The 16,596-nt window shown below is 45.5% G+C and overlaps 1 protein-coding gene and 1 pseudogene across 3 annotated transcripts in view; both read left to right on the top strand.

The window, feature by feature from the left end:
* The first annotated feature begins 215 nt into the window (after positions 1-215).
* The window catches only part of TNFRSF17 (TNF receptor superfamily member 17), a 32,903-nt gene continuing 16,522 nt past the window's right edge, over positions 216-16,596 (top strand). The window contains exon 1 of one of the 3 annotated variants that reach the window (XM_036311065.1): positions 216-511. Coding sequence is in view for 1 of the 3 variants with exons in the window: in XM_036311066.1 (XP_036166959.1) it covers positions 6,862-6,884 (23 nt within the window). In the remaining 2 variants the exon portion in view is untranslated. Of the gene's footprint in view, positions 512-6,802; positions 6,885-16,596 lie in introns of those variants that run through there. The other 2 variants (XM_036311062.1, XM_036311066.1) reach the window with 2 other exon arrangements.
* On the top strand, positions 13,208-13,305 carry LOC118657164 (annotated as a pseudogene).

Raw genomic sequence — 16,596 nt, 5'->3', positions numbered from 1 at the left:
TAATGTTAGGACCTTAGAATGTAAGACTTAAAGCAGGTAACCCTGTGTGGACTGTTATAGTAATGTTAGATATAGGAATGCTGTGTGGGACACAGGAATGCACCCTTGTACTCTGCTTGGTACTGATAAACAACCTATCTGATGGGAACGCCCAAAGCCCGTACACACCCATACATTAACAGACCCCAGGTGGATCCACATATGGCAGCCTCTGATAACACACACACCAACAAAGACCACGCCTACAGAGGGGTATATAATCAGACAGTCTGATCGACTCAGCAGCTCTCACAGCTCTCCTTTCTCCAGAGCGTGAGGACCTGTGTGTGCTCACGTCTCGGTTCCCGGCACGAAACTCTGCCCAATTAACTATCGATCGACAAAGGAGCCAGCAGCCAATGGCGCCGTCTACCCCTGTGTGTGTGTCAGTGAGCATCGTCTACCCCTGTGTGTGTGTCAGCGAGCATCTCCGGGTGGATCCTTCCCAGAGTCTGAGACCCATCAGGAACTGGTAAATAAACCCCCTGTGTGCTTGCATCTAACGTGTTTGTCTGTGTGTAATTTCTCCGGCTCGGCTCAGATCTCGGTGCTGTCTCTGTGAAAGTGTCTGACCAGAAGGTATTGGCACAAGCCTCAAGCGGATGGTCCAGACCACCTGTGCATGTCCCGCTTAGGAGCAGCACCTATATGGGAACCCCCCCGCACCTCGACATAGGTGACGGGCCTTAAAGATATAAAAATAGAAGCTTATTTGGGACAGTTAGAGAAAAGGGGGCCTTGGGGTCAGGTTCAGGGCTTAGCCTGGGGCGATCTGCCACTGTCCATTCCTGCCCTGGTGGCAAGCCTCATGGGGTCCTTTAGAGTTTAGGAGATGCATGCCTGTGGGGGAAGAAGTGGGGAAAAAAGAGGGGAAATGAGATGGTGGGGGCTGCTCCTCACAGGGAGAGTGTGTGCTAGGTACTTTGTCTTGAGGCTTTAATCTCTTTCTTACAGGCAGGAATCTTAGGAGAGGTCAGGGGAGCATTTTAGCAGAATATTCATCCGTTTTCTAGGTGTGTTCCACCAGGACTGTGGTCTCCACCGATTGGTCAGTGTCAGGACAGGGGGTCCTTAGTCACTGCAGCTGGTCCTGGTGTCTCCCACCTGGTTTTGCTGCTTCTCTGGGCTTGGATCTGAAATACAACTGAGGCCTAGACGTGCTCTCTAAGGAGGTGGCCTCCTGGATCTGCTGTGAATTGCTCTGCCTGTTTGTTCAGCTGTCTGTCTCAGTTTCCCCGTTCCACTTGTCCTGGCTGCCTGGCCTGTCTCAAAACGATTCTGTGAAAGCCATTGCCGACAGGTGCCTTTCCTCTTTATTTTCAGATGGGACAACAGTAATAGTAATAGTAATAGTAATAGTAATAATAATAATAACACCAACAACCATAACTACTAATGTGTAATTAGCATGTAATAGGTGCATGTGTCTGAGGCACTGTGCTAAGCCATTTGCGTGCATCACCTTTATTCCTCATAACAACTGTAGGGGATAGCTACTTTTACTGATTTGATTTTTAAAATAATTTTTAGTTTTCAATTACAGTTGATGTACAATATTATATTAGTTTCAGGTTCAGGGGTTGGACATTTATGTAACTTATGAACTGATCTGATACCATGCATAGTTATTACAAGGTTATTGACTATATCCCCTATGCTGTACTTTATTTATTTATTTTTTATTTTTTTAAAAATTGATTTCAGAGAGGAAGCAAAAGGGAGAGATAGAAACATCAATGATGAGAGAGAATCATGCATCAGCTGCCTCCTGCATGACCCCTACTGGGGATTGAGCCTGCAACCTGGGCATGTGCCCTTGACTGGAATCGAACCCGGGACCCTTCAGTCCGCAGGCTGACGCTCTGTCCATTGAGCCAAACCAGCTAGAGCCCTATGCTGTACTTTATATCTTTATGACTATTCTGTAACTGCCTATTTGTACTTCTAAATCCCTTCCTTTTTCATCTATCCCCCCAGACCCCCTCCCATCTGGAAACCATCAACATGTTCTCTGTATCTATGAGTCTGTTTCTGGTCTACTTGTTCATTTATTTATTTATTTATTTATTATTTTTTTTCATCTTCACCCGAGGATATTTTTTCCATTGATTTTTACTGAGAGTGAAAGGGAAGGAAGAGAGGAGAGGAGAGGAGAGGAGGAAGAGAGAGAGAGAAGAACATTAATGTGAGAGAGACACATTGATTGGTTGCCTCCTGCACATGCCCTGACCAGGGTCTGGGATGAACCTGCAACTGAGGTACATTCCCTTGATCAGGAATGGAACCCCAGACCCTTTGATCTGTGGGCCGACGCCCTAACCACTGAACCAAACCGGCCAGGGATTATTTTGTTTTTTTAGATTACACATGTAACTAAAATCACATGGCATTTGTCTTTCTCTGTCTGACTTATTTCACTCAGCAGCATATGCTCTAGTTTCATCCATGTTGTTGCAGATGGCAAGATTTTATTCTTTTTTTATGGCTGAGTCATATTTCTGTGTATTATATACACAACTTTTTTTTTTATCCATTCATCTATTGATGGACACCTAGGTTGCTTCCATATCTTGGATATTATAAATAATGGTGCAATGTACCTATGAATATACTAGAAGTCTGGTGCACAAATTTGTGCACAGGTGGGGTCCTTTGGCCTGGCCAGTGATCGGGGCCCATTGGGGCCGTCTTGCCCAGTCCAGATCGGGACTGTGGGAGGTTGGCTTGCCCAGGGGGTTGGAGGAGAACTGCAGGAGGTTTGTCAGCTGGCCTGCAGGGGCGTGGGGAGAGGGAGGGACTGCGGGAGGTTGGACGGCTGTGGGAGGTTGGCTGTGGGAGCACACTGACCACCAGGGGACAGCTCCTGTGTTGAACGTCTGCTCCCTGGTCATCAGTGTGCATCATAGTGACTGGTTGACCGGTTGTTCAGTCGTAACAGTCACTTAGGCTTTTATATATATAGATATATGTCTTTTCAATTTAGAGTTTTGGATTTCTTTGGATAAATAACCAGAAGTGGAATGCTGGATCTTTCTTTGTCTTTTGTTATAGCCTTTGTTTTAAAGTCTATCTTGTGTGGTATAAGTATTGCTTCCCCAGTTTTTATTTTTTTTTCATTTCCATTTAATATTTACTGGATATTTCCAGTAAATATCCCTTTACTTTTAATATGTTTGTGTCTTGCGATCTGAAGTGAGTCTCTTATAGACAAAATATGAAGGGTCTTGTTTTCTTATCCATTCAGCCACATTGTATCTTTTGATTGGACATTTAATCCATTTGCATTTAAAGTAATTATTGATAGATATGTATATATTTCCATTTTATTATTCATATAGTTTTTCTTTTTTCCCTTAAAGAAGATCCTTAAACATTTCATATAATACTGGGTTGATGGTGATGAATTTCTTAATCTGGGAAGCTCCTTATATGTCCTTCAATTCTAAATGATACCTTTTCTAGGTAGAGTCATCTTGGTTGTAGGTCCTTGCTTTTCATTACTTTGAATATTTCATGTCAGTCCCTTCTGACTTGCCAAGTTTCTGTTGAGAAATTAGCTGACAGTCTTAGGGGAGCTCCCTTATAGATACTTGGGCTTGTTTGTCCATTTCCTTCACCAGGTTAGGGAAGTTTTCTGTAATTATTTTTTCAAATAGGTTTTCAATTCTTTACTCTCTCTCCTTTTTTCAGCACCCACATGATGTGAATGTTGGTACTTTTGATGTTGTCCCAGAGGCTTCTTAAACTATCCTCACTGTTTTGGGATCTTTATTTTCATTTTTATTTTTTTCTGTTCTGATTGGGTGTTTTCTGCTTCCTTATCATCCAAATATCTGATTTGATCCTCTGCTTTATTTACTCTACTGTTGATTCTCTATAATGTATTCTTCATTTCTGACTTTTAAAAAGCATTTTCTATGCCATTTTTATGTTTCCCATCTCTTTGTTGAAATTCTCACTAAGTTCATCTATCTTCTGCTAAGTTCGTTAAGTATCCTTACAATCAGTGTTTTGACCTCTGCGTTTGGTAGATTGCTTGTCTCCATTTTATTTAATTTTCTTTTTCTTTTTTTTCTGGAGTCTGTTCTGTTCTTTCATTTGGAACCTGTTTCTTTGTCTCCTCATTTTGGCTGCCTCCCTGTAATTGTTTCTATGTATTAGGTAGAGCTGCTTTGTCTCCAGTCTTGGTAGAGTGACCTTTTGAACTAGGTGCCCTATAGGGCCCAGTGGCACAGCTTCCCCAGTCACCTGAGCTGGCTGCTCCAAGTGTGCCATGCCCCAGTGTGGGCGGTGTGACCCTCCTGTTGTATTTGAACCTTGATTGCTGTTGGCATGCCAATGGGAGGGATTTACCCTTGCCGATGGGCTATGAGGACTGGCTGATACTACAGCAACTACAGTGGAGCTTCTGTGGAGGGGCTGACCCCACAGAGCAGGACTCTCTTTAGTGGGGCTCTGCTGAGTCTGCCCCTTGAGCATGTTGCTCATGAAGGTGGTTGAGTGGTGCTTCAGCATGTTGAAACTGCCCATGAGGTGTGCTGGCTCTGGGGCCTCCCGGGAGGTGCAGGGCAAGATTGAACGTCACCTGTGTTCTGCCTAGGGGCATCGGAGCATGAGCTACAAAGCAATCTGCAGATGGCTGCTACTTGTGCTGGGCTTGGAGGTGCCCAGGAGAGGCCAGGCTGCAAACCAAGGGGTCTGGACAGCCACTTAGCAAGAGGTATGGGCCACGCTGAGGCCAGATGCGGCTTGTTTGGGGTTTGTGAACCTTTGAGAAATTTTAGGAAAGTTTGCAGCATGAACCAAGACAGGTTGTTTGGATGGAAACACCACTGGAAGCAGCTTGGGTGGGCCCCCAAGTTGGGTAGGGTGGCAATTACAGGGAATCACCAGGGCAGGGTAAACAGTGTTGATGGAAACTCAGATATGGTACTCACGTGTCAGCTCTGGGGTGGAGGGGAGAGCTCAGCAAAGAACAGTGACCTCTGCCAGCACTTCCATCTGGGAGAAAACTGGCTCTTCAACTCTCACCCCAAAGCCAGAAGATTCAGTTCCTCCGTATGTCCCTGGTGCCTTTCAAGCTGCTGCCCTAGCACTGGTGCTCAGAGCAAGTGAGTCTGAGTAAGTCTGTGCATGGGCCCTTTAAGAGGAACACCTGGGACTCCAGGAACCCTCTGTCTCACTCAGCCACAATCCCCTGGTTTTCACAGCCAGAAGTTATGGTTCTCTTCCTGGCACTGGAACCCTGGGCTGTGGGGCCTGGTGTAGGGCTGGGACCCCTGCTTCTTAGAGTGGCTCTCCAGAGTGAGATATTCTTCCCAATATTTAAACACTACACGTGGGTGTGGGACCAGCCTGTCCTGAGTCTCAGCCGCTCCTACCAGTCTCAATGTAGCTTCTTCTTTCTATCTTTAGTTATAGGACTTCTGTTCAGCTAGGTTTCAGGCAGTTCTGAATGATGGTTGTTCTGTAATTTAGCTGTAATTTTTATATGATTGTGGGAAGATATGAGTACTGCATTTACCTATGCCACCACCTTAGGTGGAAGCATTCTGATTCTGTTTTATAGATTAACTAGAGGCCCGGTGCACAAAATTCATGCATGGGTAAGGTCCCTAGGCCTGGCCAGTGATCAGGCCCAGTTGGGGCCTTCCAGCTGCCGGCCAGGGCCTCCCTTCTCTGGCTGCAAGGTGCTGGTCAGGGCCTTCATTCCATGCTGCCCCTGGTGGTCAGCACATGTCATAGTGAGCGATCAGTCTCCCAGTCGAACTCCTGTGGGGACAATTTGCATATTAGGCTTTTATGTGTACAGATAAACCAAAGCTTTGAAAGAGGTTCAGTAACTTGCTGGAGGTCACATAATTAGTAACTGTCAGAGCTGGGATTTGAACCTAGGTGTCTGCAAGAGATAGGTATAGCCTGAAACCCAAGAAACAGTAGTGTTTTTGCAGGGAGAGTGAGGAAGGTTTATTTATTTTTAAATCCTCACCTGAGGATAAGTTTTTCATGGATTCTAGAGAGAGAGGAAGGGGCGGGGGGGAGAGAGACAAATATCAATCTGTTGCCTCTCATATGAGCCCAGACTGGAGATTGAACCTGCAACGTTTTGGTGCACAGAATGACACCCAACCAACTGAGCCACACTAGCCACAGCTCCTTTGACCATTTTATAATCAGATACATTTAATCTAGTTTTCTTAACAATTATACACTCAAACCACTGTAGTATCCTGATTCACAGTGGATGCTCTTCATGAAGTCCATGGCCTGGATTTGAATCACAGCTTGGCCACTTATTAACAATGACCTTGGCCATTCTCTCTGTACCTCAGTTTTTCCCACCTACACAGTGGAGATAGAAATAGTAGGGTTGGCTCTAACCAGTTTGGCTCAGTGGGTAGAGCGTCAGCCTGTGGACTGAAGGGTCCCAGGTTCCATTCCGGTCAAGGGCATGTACCTTGGTTGCGGGCACATCCCCAGTAGGGAATGTGAAGAAGGCAGCAGAATCGAAGGCAGTTCCTCTCTCATTGATGTTTCTAACTCTCCATCTCTCTCCCTTCCTCTCTGTAAAAAATCAATAAAATATATTTTAAAAAAGAAATAGTAGGGTTGTTGTGAGGATATAAAAAAAAGACAGTGTATGTCAAATGCTTACTTAGTAAGGCTCAATAAGGTCTCAGTAATGGCATCACTTGCTAAGCATTTTCTGTTTTATAATGTGCACATAGTTGACCTCATTTACTATACTTAGCAGCCTTGCAAAATAGGTATCATCATCTCCATTATACCAGTGAGAAAACTGAAGCTCACGGAGATGAAGGAATGTGTCCACGGCTACATAGCAGGTAAGAGGGAGAACAGAGGTTCTTACCAGATCTGGATGACTAGTTAGTCCCTGGAAAGGTGTTAGCCCGAATCTGTGTTTCCACTTGAGGCTTCTGCTATTCCAATGCAACTGTAATTAAGCAAAAGCTATCAGAAAGGAATCAGAGAAGAACCCAGAAATGAAATTGTCAACAGCAAGGGTCTCCCATCCTCCCTCTTCCAGAACCACTATAGGGTTTCTGTGTAGTTCCCCATAGTGACATTGGGTGTCACCTTTGAGTTGTCTGAAGACAATTTCCCCCAGATACTGACAAAAGGCGTTGTTTTCCGAGTTTCTGGCTCTCTGAGACCCAGTTTGGAGATGTTCATTACCAGCACTTCTGCCCCCAGCTCAGCCTGGATAATCTGGTTCTCTTTTATAGGACCAAGCGCTGCCCTGATAGAAGAGGGCTCCTGTAGCCAGATAAGCTTTGAGTTTGAAAAGGGCTGCATGGCCATGACTTTGCAACCAACTTCTGTGAAAGGGGGGTGATGCCATAAGGATGAGAGATGGGTTATGCAAAACCCCTACCAACTAGGAGCCTTTTTCTCCCAGAGTTCTCTGCAGTATCCCTTTTCAGAAAAGTCATCTGCTCACACATCTGTGTCAACACTCGGCTATGAGCCACTTGGGAACAGGGACTCCCTCCCTCCCTCTCTTTCTCTCTCCCTCCCTCCCTCCCTCCCTTCCTTCTGTTACATATATATTTATTGAGTATGTATTATATGCCAGATACTGGGGCAATAACAGAGAACAAAACAGCAAAGTTCTCTTCCTTCATGGAAGTGACATTCTAATTTCTTATTTATCTGTATGTTCTCAACACCTAGCACAGAGTAGGCATTTAATAACTGCTTTAATGGCTCATTCTATTCTCTTCTGTCCCAGTTTTTTTAAAAATGTATATATTAACATATGTATATGATATTTAAATTTTAGATGGAAATAAAATTACCCCTTAATACTATTCTGTGACATTCCCCCCCACCTAATAGTGTATTATGGTCATTTTCCAAGTTAGAACATAAAATTGACTTCTGTGGCTCAGTTAGTTGGAGCATCCTCCCATATACCAAAAGGTGGCAGGCTTGATTCCCAGTAAGAGCACATACCTAGGTTGTGGGTTTGATCCCCGGTTGGGGTGCGTACAGGAGGCAACCGATAGATGTTTCTCTCTTACATTGATGTTTCTCTCTTACATCGATGTTTCTCTCTCTCTCCCTTCCTTTTTCTCTAAAAATGCTATAGATGGGCATATCGTCATTCCTATTTTACCCAAGAAGAATAGGAGGCTATCAGAGAGATCAAGGAACTCACTGAAACTTATATAATGAGCAGGTCAAGAAACCATGCTTTTGAATCCAGGTCTTCAAGCTGGAATTTTGACCCTAAGGCCCTCATTCTGATGTTTTGATGTGTTATGTGTGTGTGTGTTTAAAAAATATATTTTTATTGATTTCAGAGAGGAAGGGAGAGGAAGAGAGAGATAGAAACATCAAAGATGAAAGAGAATCAATGATAAGCTGCCTCCTGCACGCCCCCTACTGGGGATCAAGCCCACTACCCAGGCCTGTGCCCTTGGCTGGAATCGAACCTGGGACCCTTCAGCATGCAGGCCGACGCTCTATCCACTGAGCCAAACCAGCTAGGGCTGTGTGTGTTTTTTTTTAAGATCCAGTAAATCAGACAGAGAGGCCGCCTAATAAAACCCACCTCTGAGGAACAACCTGAGGAATCCAAGATAAGTAAGACCAGGTAGGAGGTGACATGAATATTGGCCAATGACACTTTTCCAGGTGTAGGTCCAGGTGATGGAACCTTCCAATAGGAAGGTCTGTGAGCGGCAATGAGGAGACTTTCTAGCTCAGTGATGGGGAGCCTTGGGGCCTTTGGTATGTTCTCACATCACAGCCTATGCATTTATGCCAAGTCAAGGTCTTTGTCCAAGCAGAGATGCTGGGGCTAGGGTCTACTCTGTCTACACCATCAGACTCAGCCACCAGGGAGCTATAGAATGCTAACATGGTAGAAAAGAATTTGTCCTTCGAAGGGTTGTGCTTGATAACAAGAGAAAGGATTTCATTATTTCCACAGCTGGTGCAAGAACACTCTGACCCTCAGGTGAAAGGTGCCCTTCCCATACCTGGAGGGTAGAAGGCATCCTTATCCCCAGAGATAGAGAATTTAGGGCCCAGAAGGCTATATAAACACACCTTGTAAATTCTTCACTGGTTATTACCCCCAGCCCAGATCCTCCTGCCTTACCAACTCTTCACAAATTGATTGTTTCTTTGTCTAAAAGGTACAAAAAGTTCCTGCTCTGGTCACATCTTGGAGTCACATAACTTTGTGGGCCTCCCATACATACATACATAATTAAATTTGTATTTCTCCTGTTAATCTGTATTTTATTACAGGGGTATCTCAGCCAAGAACCTAAAAAAAATTTTTCCCTCTCCTACAATATTTATCTCCATTAAGTAAAGGTGCATGGTGGGGAGATTTCCAAATGCAAGCTTTGACACGTGTCCATGCTCTGTCATCATTTTGCACAGAGCTGCTCCTCCCCCACCAACCCTAGTTAGTGAGTTTGTGACATCACCCTTCACTTGTGGCTCTTAAATAAAAACCTCAGGCTCATCTTCCCTCTCCCACACTCACCATGGCCAAGCACTTATCATTGACTTCTCCAATTTATTCTCTCTCTACATCATTTCAAACTTCCAGTAAATCCTTCAAACATATCTTATATCTGTTGACTCCCTGCATGTCTATTTACACCGCCCTGGTTTCTCTTACTTGAGGGGGGTGGGGTTGTAACCAGACAAACAATGGGTCTGCGTTGCCTGTCACTACTCGAGCCAATTAAGCAGAGACAGGGTTGAATCACATATGAGCATTTATTCCAATACTAGAGGCCTGGTGCACAACTCTGTGCACGGGCAGGGTCTCTCAGGGTGGCCTACGGGGATCGGGCCCCAGCTCACGCCCCCAGCCTTGCAGTCCTGCAGCCCTGCCTGGCACCTCGCCTTGGCCTGGCACTGTCCCCTCACTGGCTACACCATCCTGCCTGCTGGGGGATGCATTAGGGCCTGGGGGTGCATGGTGGGCTCCTTGCCCGGCTCCCTCAGCGCCTGGGAGTGGTGGTGGCCCTGCCCTCCGCCCCTGCTGCTGCTGGTCGCTGTCTGCGGGGGGGAATCGGCAGGTCAATTGGCCAACCCCCCCCATCCCGCCGTGGTCCTGCTCTCGTCAGGGCCCATTGGGGTTGGCAATGCCTCCAATGCCACCCGCCATGTTCTGTGCTGCCCCCTGGTGGTCAGCACACATCATAGCGAGTGGTCAAACTCCCTGTCAGTTGAAAGACCACCCGAGGGGACAATTTGCATATTAGGCTTTTATTATATAGTACTAGAGGCCCGGTGCACAAAAATTTGTGCACTTGGGGGGAAGGGGGGGGCCCCTCAGCCCGGCCTGTGCCCTCTCGCAGTCTGGGACCCCTCGGGAGATAACGCCCTGCTGGCTTAGGCCTGCTCCCGGGTGGCAGAGGGCAGGCCCAATCCCTAGGTGCAGCCCCTGGTCAGGCTCAGAGCAGGGCCGATTGGGGAGTTGGGGCGCCGCCCCTGTCATGCACAGAGCAGGGCGGATTGGGAGGTTGCGATGCCACCCTCAGTCACGCTCAGGGTAGGGCTGATTGGGGGGTTGGGGCACCGCCCCCTGTCACACTCAAGGCAGGGTCAATGGGGAGGTTGTGGCGCCACCCCCTGTCACGCACAGAGCAGGGCCGATCAGGGGGTTGGGGAACTCCCCCCTGTCACTCACAGAGTAGGGCTGATATTGGAGTTGGGGCACTGCCCCCTGTCACACACAGAGCAGGGCGGATCAGGGGGTTGGGACGCCGCACCCTGTCACACACAGAGCCGCAGGGCGATCAGGGGGTTTGGGCACTGCCCCCTGTCACGCTGATCCCGGTGCTGGGAGGCATATTACCCTTTTACTGTATAGGATAGATGCCTGGTGCATGGGTGGGGGTGGCTGGTTTGCCCTGAAGGGTGTCCTGGATCAGGGTGGGGGTCCCCACTGGGGTGCCTGGCCAGCCTGGATGAGGGGATGATGGCTGTTTGCAGCTGGTCACACACCCTTCAGGGTGGGGGTCCCCACTGGGGTGCCTGGCCAGCCTGGGTGAGGGGCTGAGGGCTGTTTTCAGGCTGGCGGGTGGCTGAAGCTCCCAACAGCTCCTTTTTATCTTTTTTTTTTTTTTTTATTCTGGGCCAGCTTTAGCTCTGAGGCTCCAGCTCTTAGGCCTCCGTTGCTGAAAGCAGGTTTCTGGCCTTTGTTTACCTTCTGTATTTGAAACAATGTTGCAATCCTGCTGGCTGAAGCCTGTAGACTAAAGCAGGTTTCTGGGGTTTTGTTTAGCTTCTATATTTGTAACATAGTTGCTTAGAGTTGCAGCTCAGAGGCCGGCAGCGGCAGGCGGGGAACGTTGGAGTCCTCCGTCACTGAAGCAAGCAAGCCTCATGTTCGCTTCCAGCTGCCTGGCTGCCGCCCGCCATCTTGGCTGGCAGTTAATTTGCATATCGCCCTGATTAGCCAATGGGAAGGGTATCGGTCGTATGCTAATTACCATGTTTCTCTTTTATTAGATAGGATTGCTGGCAGTATGGGAGAGCAGCAGGTTAGCCACAAAAATCTGCTCTGCAGCCCACCATATGCCAATTGCTTATATAGCAAAAGGGCAGTTTACACATATGCAAAAGGACTAGGGGTCTTCAAAGGGCTTAGTGATATGCAAGGGTTGGGGTTACATGGGCAAATAGCCAAAGGGAATGCCACATGGGCAATTAACAGGTAAGCAGGCTGGAGGTTTGCAAAGGCCTACAGGTAAGCAAAAAGGGCTGGGGATCTTCAAAGGGCTGGTGATTCTGGTTTCTGCAGGACCTTTGTCAATCTTTTCATGATAATAGGCAGCTTCAAATGGGGAGGAAAGGCTGCATCTCCAGGTCAGCTCCAGACAGGATAGAATGTGCCCTCTTTAATCATAATAAAACAATCATGGTTAACAGAGCGTGATGAATATTTCTTATAATACTAGCTGGTTCCCCAATATTCTATTTCTGCCCCTTTCAGGGTGTCAGCAGTTCCCTCTTAGCTGTCTGCAACCTCCCTTCTTTCCCCCTGTATTATATTCTCACAACACAGGCAGAACGAGCTTTCATAAACACAAATACCAATCAGATCTTGTAATTATTCTGCTTAAAATCCTTCAGTGGCTGTCTTCCCATTGCATGAATGAAAAATTCAAATTCCTTCCCCAAGCCTCCAACATTCCTGTGAACTGGCCCATTCCTGTCCACCTCTCTTGGATGGCCTTTGTTGCAGGCACACTAGCTTTCTTAGCAAACTCTATGCAGCCCCAGGACATTTGCACTTGTAGCTTCCTCTGCCTAATTCAAATTTAGGTAGTTAAAGGAGAGGGGAACAGAAGTTTCTCTCAAGCCCATACTCTGTGTACCACAGAGGCACTTCTTGGGATGACTTGTTCTGAGCCCCTATACTGTATTAGGGTAAGCACTAATCCATTGGCTAATGTACTTATGAGAAGAGGGAAATTTGCAGAAACACAGACACAGAGAGAATGCCATGTGAAGAGGAGGCAGAGATTGCTGTGAGATAAGCCAAAGATGGTCAAGGAAGCCCCCAGAAGTTCGGAGACATAGGAAGGATTTTCCTCTTGAGTCTCCAGATGGAACCAACCCTGACAACACTTTGACTTCAGACTTCTGGCTTCCAGAACGGTGTGAGAAAATAAATGTCTGTTGGTTTAAGGCACCAAGGTGTGGACATTTGTTACCTAGGAGATCGAGCCCGCAACCTGGGCATGTGTCCTGGCTGGGAATCAAACCATGACCTTCTGGCTTATAAGTTGATGCTCAACCACTGAGCTACGCCAGCTGGGCTTTTAAAAAATATATATGTTTTTATTGATTGACTTTTAGAGAGAAAGGAAGGGAAAGTGGGGGAAAGAGAGAAACATCGATGTGAGAGAGAAACATCAATCAGCTGTCTCCTGACATGCACCCTGACCAGGGATTGGGCCTGCAACCTGGGCATATGCCCTGACCAGGAATCAAACTGGCAACCTTTGGGGGCACAGGAAAAAGCTCAACCAACTGAGCCATCCCAGCCAGGGCAAAATACAATTCTTGAAAGCATGAGTTTTGCATATCATTATGCACACAAGGAAAATACATTAAGTGAAAAACGTCATGCATACTCACACTTATATTAAAATCATATCATTTGGTGTTCTCTTTGGCAGCACATATACTAAAATTGGGATGATGTTAGCATGGCCCCTGTGCAAGAATGATGTGCAAATTCATGAAGCGTTTTATATTTCTTAAAAAATCATATAATTTGTACCATAGGAATAATCTTAAATATAGAAATAAAAGAATTCATTATTTTTTGGAATTCATTTTAATAATGACTCAGAATTGATGCTCTCCTTTTCTGAAAACCTCTTACCCAGGAAATTTCAAAATAACAAACAAAACACAAACATGTTTAAAATTCATGGTAAAATATTTCAGAGTAATTCCAAAAATTTTTAAAAATCCTCATCCAAGTATATGTTTTTCATTGATTCTCTAGAGAGAGGGAGAGAGAAGTATTGACTGGTTGCCTCCCACATGCACGCTAATCAGAGATCAAATCTGAAACCTAGGTATGTGCCCTTACTGGGAATTGAACCTACAACCCTTTGGTGCATGGAATGATGCTCCAACTATCTGAGCCACACTGGTCAGGGAACAATTCCAAAATTTAACATGTGCAAATTATTCATATGTTCATAATTTTATTACAGCACATGAGATTTGGGGAATCAAGAGCAGGGCAAAGGGACTATTCATTAGCTGCTTTAAAAAGCCCATAAGTAAAATGAATTTAAATATTGTAACTACTTTCTTATTAACTCAGAGCTATTGCCAAAACACTAGCTATTTAATAAGATTGGAAGTTCTCATTGACTTTGAAAGGCTGAATTGGTGAGAACTTTCCTTTTTTAAAAAGCTTTCTTTCAAAAAGTCAGGCTTTCTGTAGAGTTGAACCGAACTGTGATGTGGTCAGCTGCTTTTCTGAAGTTGCTTCAGTTTGATTGGAAAGTTTTAAAAATAGTGCCAGCAAGGAAGGGAGTAAATGATTGAAAATGGAAACATGAACATGCCTTGATAGTATAGCTAGCCTCAGGGAGCTCCCAGCGAAATGAGTGTGCTGTTATTTATTAAAATTAGAAATACTCCTAAAAGTTAGTAGGAGAAACAGAGAGGTTTTTGGTCAAAGTGCTATAGCCCGGGGGATAAAATTGATGAATCAGGCAGCTACCTCCCCACGCAGCACACTCTGTCTGTGATGTATCTATTTCTGGACACAAACCAGCAGTAGTTATAGGTCCTTCGGTTCTTAGAGTCACTCAGAGGAGGCAAAGACTGTTTGACAGGAAGACTCTGGGAAGATGTTACTAATCTGGGGAATGTTCCAAACCATGAGAATCAAATAATGACCTGGCCATGCCCCGGAGGAGAGGGAACTCTCTCCACTGTTTTAGTTTGTGAGAAAGTAAAATCTTCTGAAGTGTTCTCTACACAAGGATACCTTCCTCTGTCTCCAAAATAAATAAAGATTTTTATAACTATGAATCTATTTTTTTTTAAAGTAATTTAAGAAAAAAACGTTTAAGAAAATACCACATTTGCCTGGCTGGTGTTGCTCAGTGGTTGAGCATCGACCTATGAACCAGAAAGTCATGGTTTGGTTCCTGGTCAGGGCACATACCTGAGTGGGCTCCATCCCCTGTGTGGGGTGTGCAAGAGGCAGCCAATCAATGATTCTCTTTCATCATTGATGTTTCTAATTCTCTTTCCCTCTCCCTTCTTGTCTGAAATAAATAAAAATATATTTTAAAAAAGAAAAGACAGTACCACATTTACCTGTGCTGCCATCTTAACTGGAAGCGCTATGCATTTTCAAGCATATATCCTAGCTAATAAAAGACAAAAAGGGTAATTGACCGTACCTCTGCTACGCTTCCCATGGGCTAATTAGGGCGATATGCAAATTAACTGCCAACAAAGATGGCGGTTAATTTGCATACATAGGCACAATGATGGGAGGCAAAAGGGGAAGGACGGAAGAACAATGATTGGAAACCCAGGCAGCAGGCAAGAGCCGCAGGGGTGCCGCCTTGTCTGCGGCCCCGTGATCGCATGGCGATCAGAGGGAGAGAGAGACGGGGCGCAGGGAGTGCCGCCCAGCCTGCGTCCCGGTGGTCACCATGGTGATTGGAGGGAGAGAGAGCCGGGGCACAGGGGGTGCCGCCTGGCCTGCATCCCGATGGTCACCATGGCGATTGGAGGGAGAGAGAGAGCCGCATAGGGATCGGAGAGCCTGGGCGCAGGCGAGGCAGCACCCCAGCACTTGACATGCAAAGGTCGGGGATGAAATGACTTTTCTCAACCACATCTGCAAATATCCTGGGGAAGGCATCACTGAAGAGTTCACAACTCTCTTACTTGGCAAGAAAGAAAACAGTTGGCAATGGAAACAATCCCTTACATCAAAGTTAAGGTCCCTCTGAGTAAAAAAGAATATTTCCAATGTAAAGGAGGGAGCAGGCAAAAATAATAGGTTCTCGTGACTTCCATTGAAGTTTGAGCATATGACAGAGTCAAAACGAACATACAAATTAAAACAGACAGTGGACATTCAAATGACCTGAATCAACTGTCACTGTTTGTCCCAATAGCAGCAATGCTTATGTGATAATATAGTTTAACAAACATACAAAACAAGTCACATGATAAGAGAGGTTTGGCTTCTAAAGTAAATTGAATATGTTCTTTAAAAATTCTCATGTCCTCCCCTCTGACTATAATTCTTAATTTTCCAATCAGAAAATTACCCCAGGTGGATTAGGGCCCCATTCATCACATTGAATGGGGTTATCATTCACATTGGATTAGGGCGCCACCCTAATAACCTCATTTTACCTTAATCACTCCCTTAAGGACCCATCTACAAATAGTCACATTCTGAGGGTGGGGTGTGTGTGTGTGTGTGTGTGTGTGTGTGTGTGTGTGCTACAACTTGAACATATGAATTTGAGGGACACAGTTCAGCCCATAACACTCATTATTTACATCATCTCACATCCTCCTTTGCTTCACTCCCCTCTTTTCTCACCCTTGCTGCCCTGTTTGCGTGTTCCAAATAAAATATTAACACATTCATTCTTGCCTCAGGGAATTTAGGCTAATGTAGTATAAGAGGGGAAAAAACCAAATCCCACAGTTTAGCCTCAGATCTATATTCCATGTCACAATGGAGTTAAGTGAAATAGTTTCCATCCTAAATTGGGTCATAACATTTCCTTGTTTAAAATGCACTGATGGGTGGCTCTCTCTGTGGAGCCCGCCCCCACCCCCAGGTGAGTTTTTCTCATTTGTCTCTTTCCTAAGCTCTAAGGGCCCTTCTTTTGCCTCTGTAACTTCTTTCCTAAGCTCATTTCTTCTATAGCTCACTTCTACTTCTCTGGCTTTCTAAATACACTTTCTCTTATTAAAAAAAAAAAATGCAGCAGTGGCTTCCCAATGCACTTGATCTTAAACCCTCCCTACAGGGCCCTACCTGAC

Source organism: Myotis myotis, unplaced genomic scaffold (genome assembly GCF_014108235.1).
Source record: "Myotis myotis isolate mMyoMyo1 unplaced genomic scaffold, mMyoMyo1.p scaffold_m19_p_5, whole genome shotgun sequence".
Lineage (NCBI taxonomy): Eukaryota > Metazoa > Chordata > Mammalia > Chiroptera > Vespertilionidae > Myotis > Myotis myotis.
The sequence above is the reverse complement of the archived record's forward strand: the minus strand, read 5'-3'. Positions and strand labels throughout refer to the sequence as shown.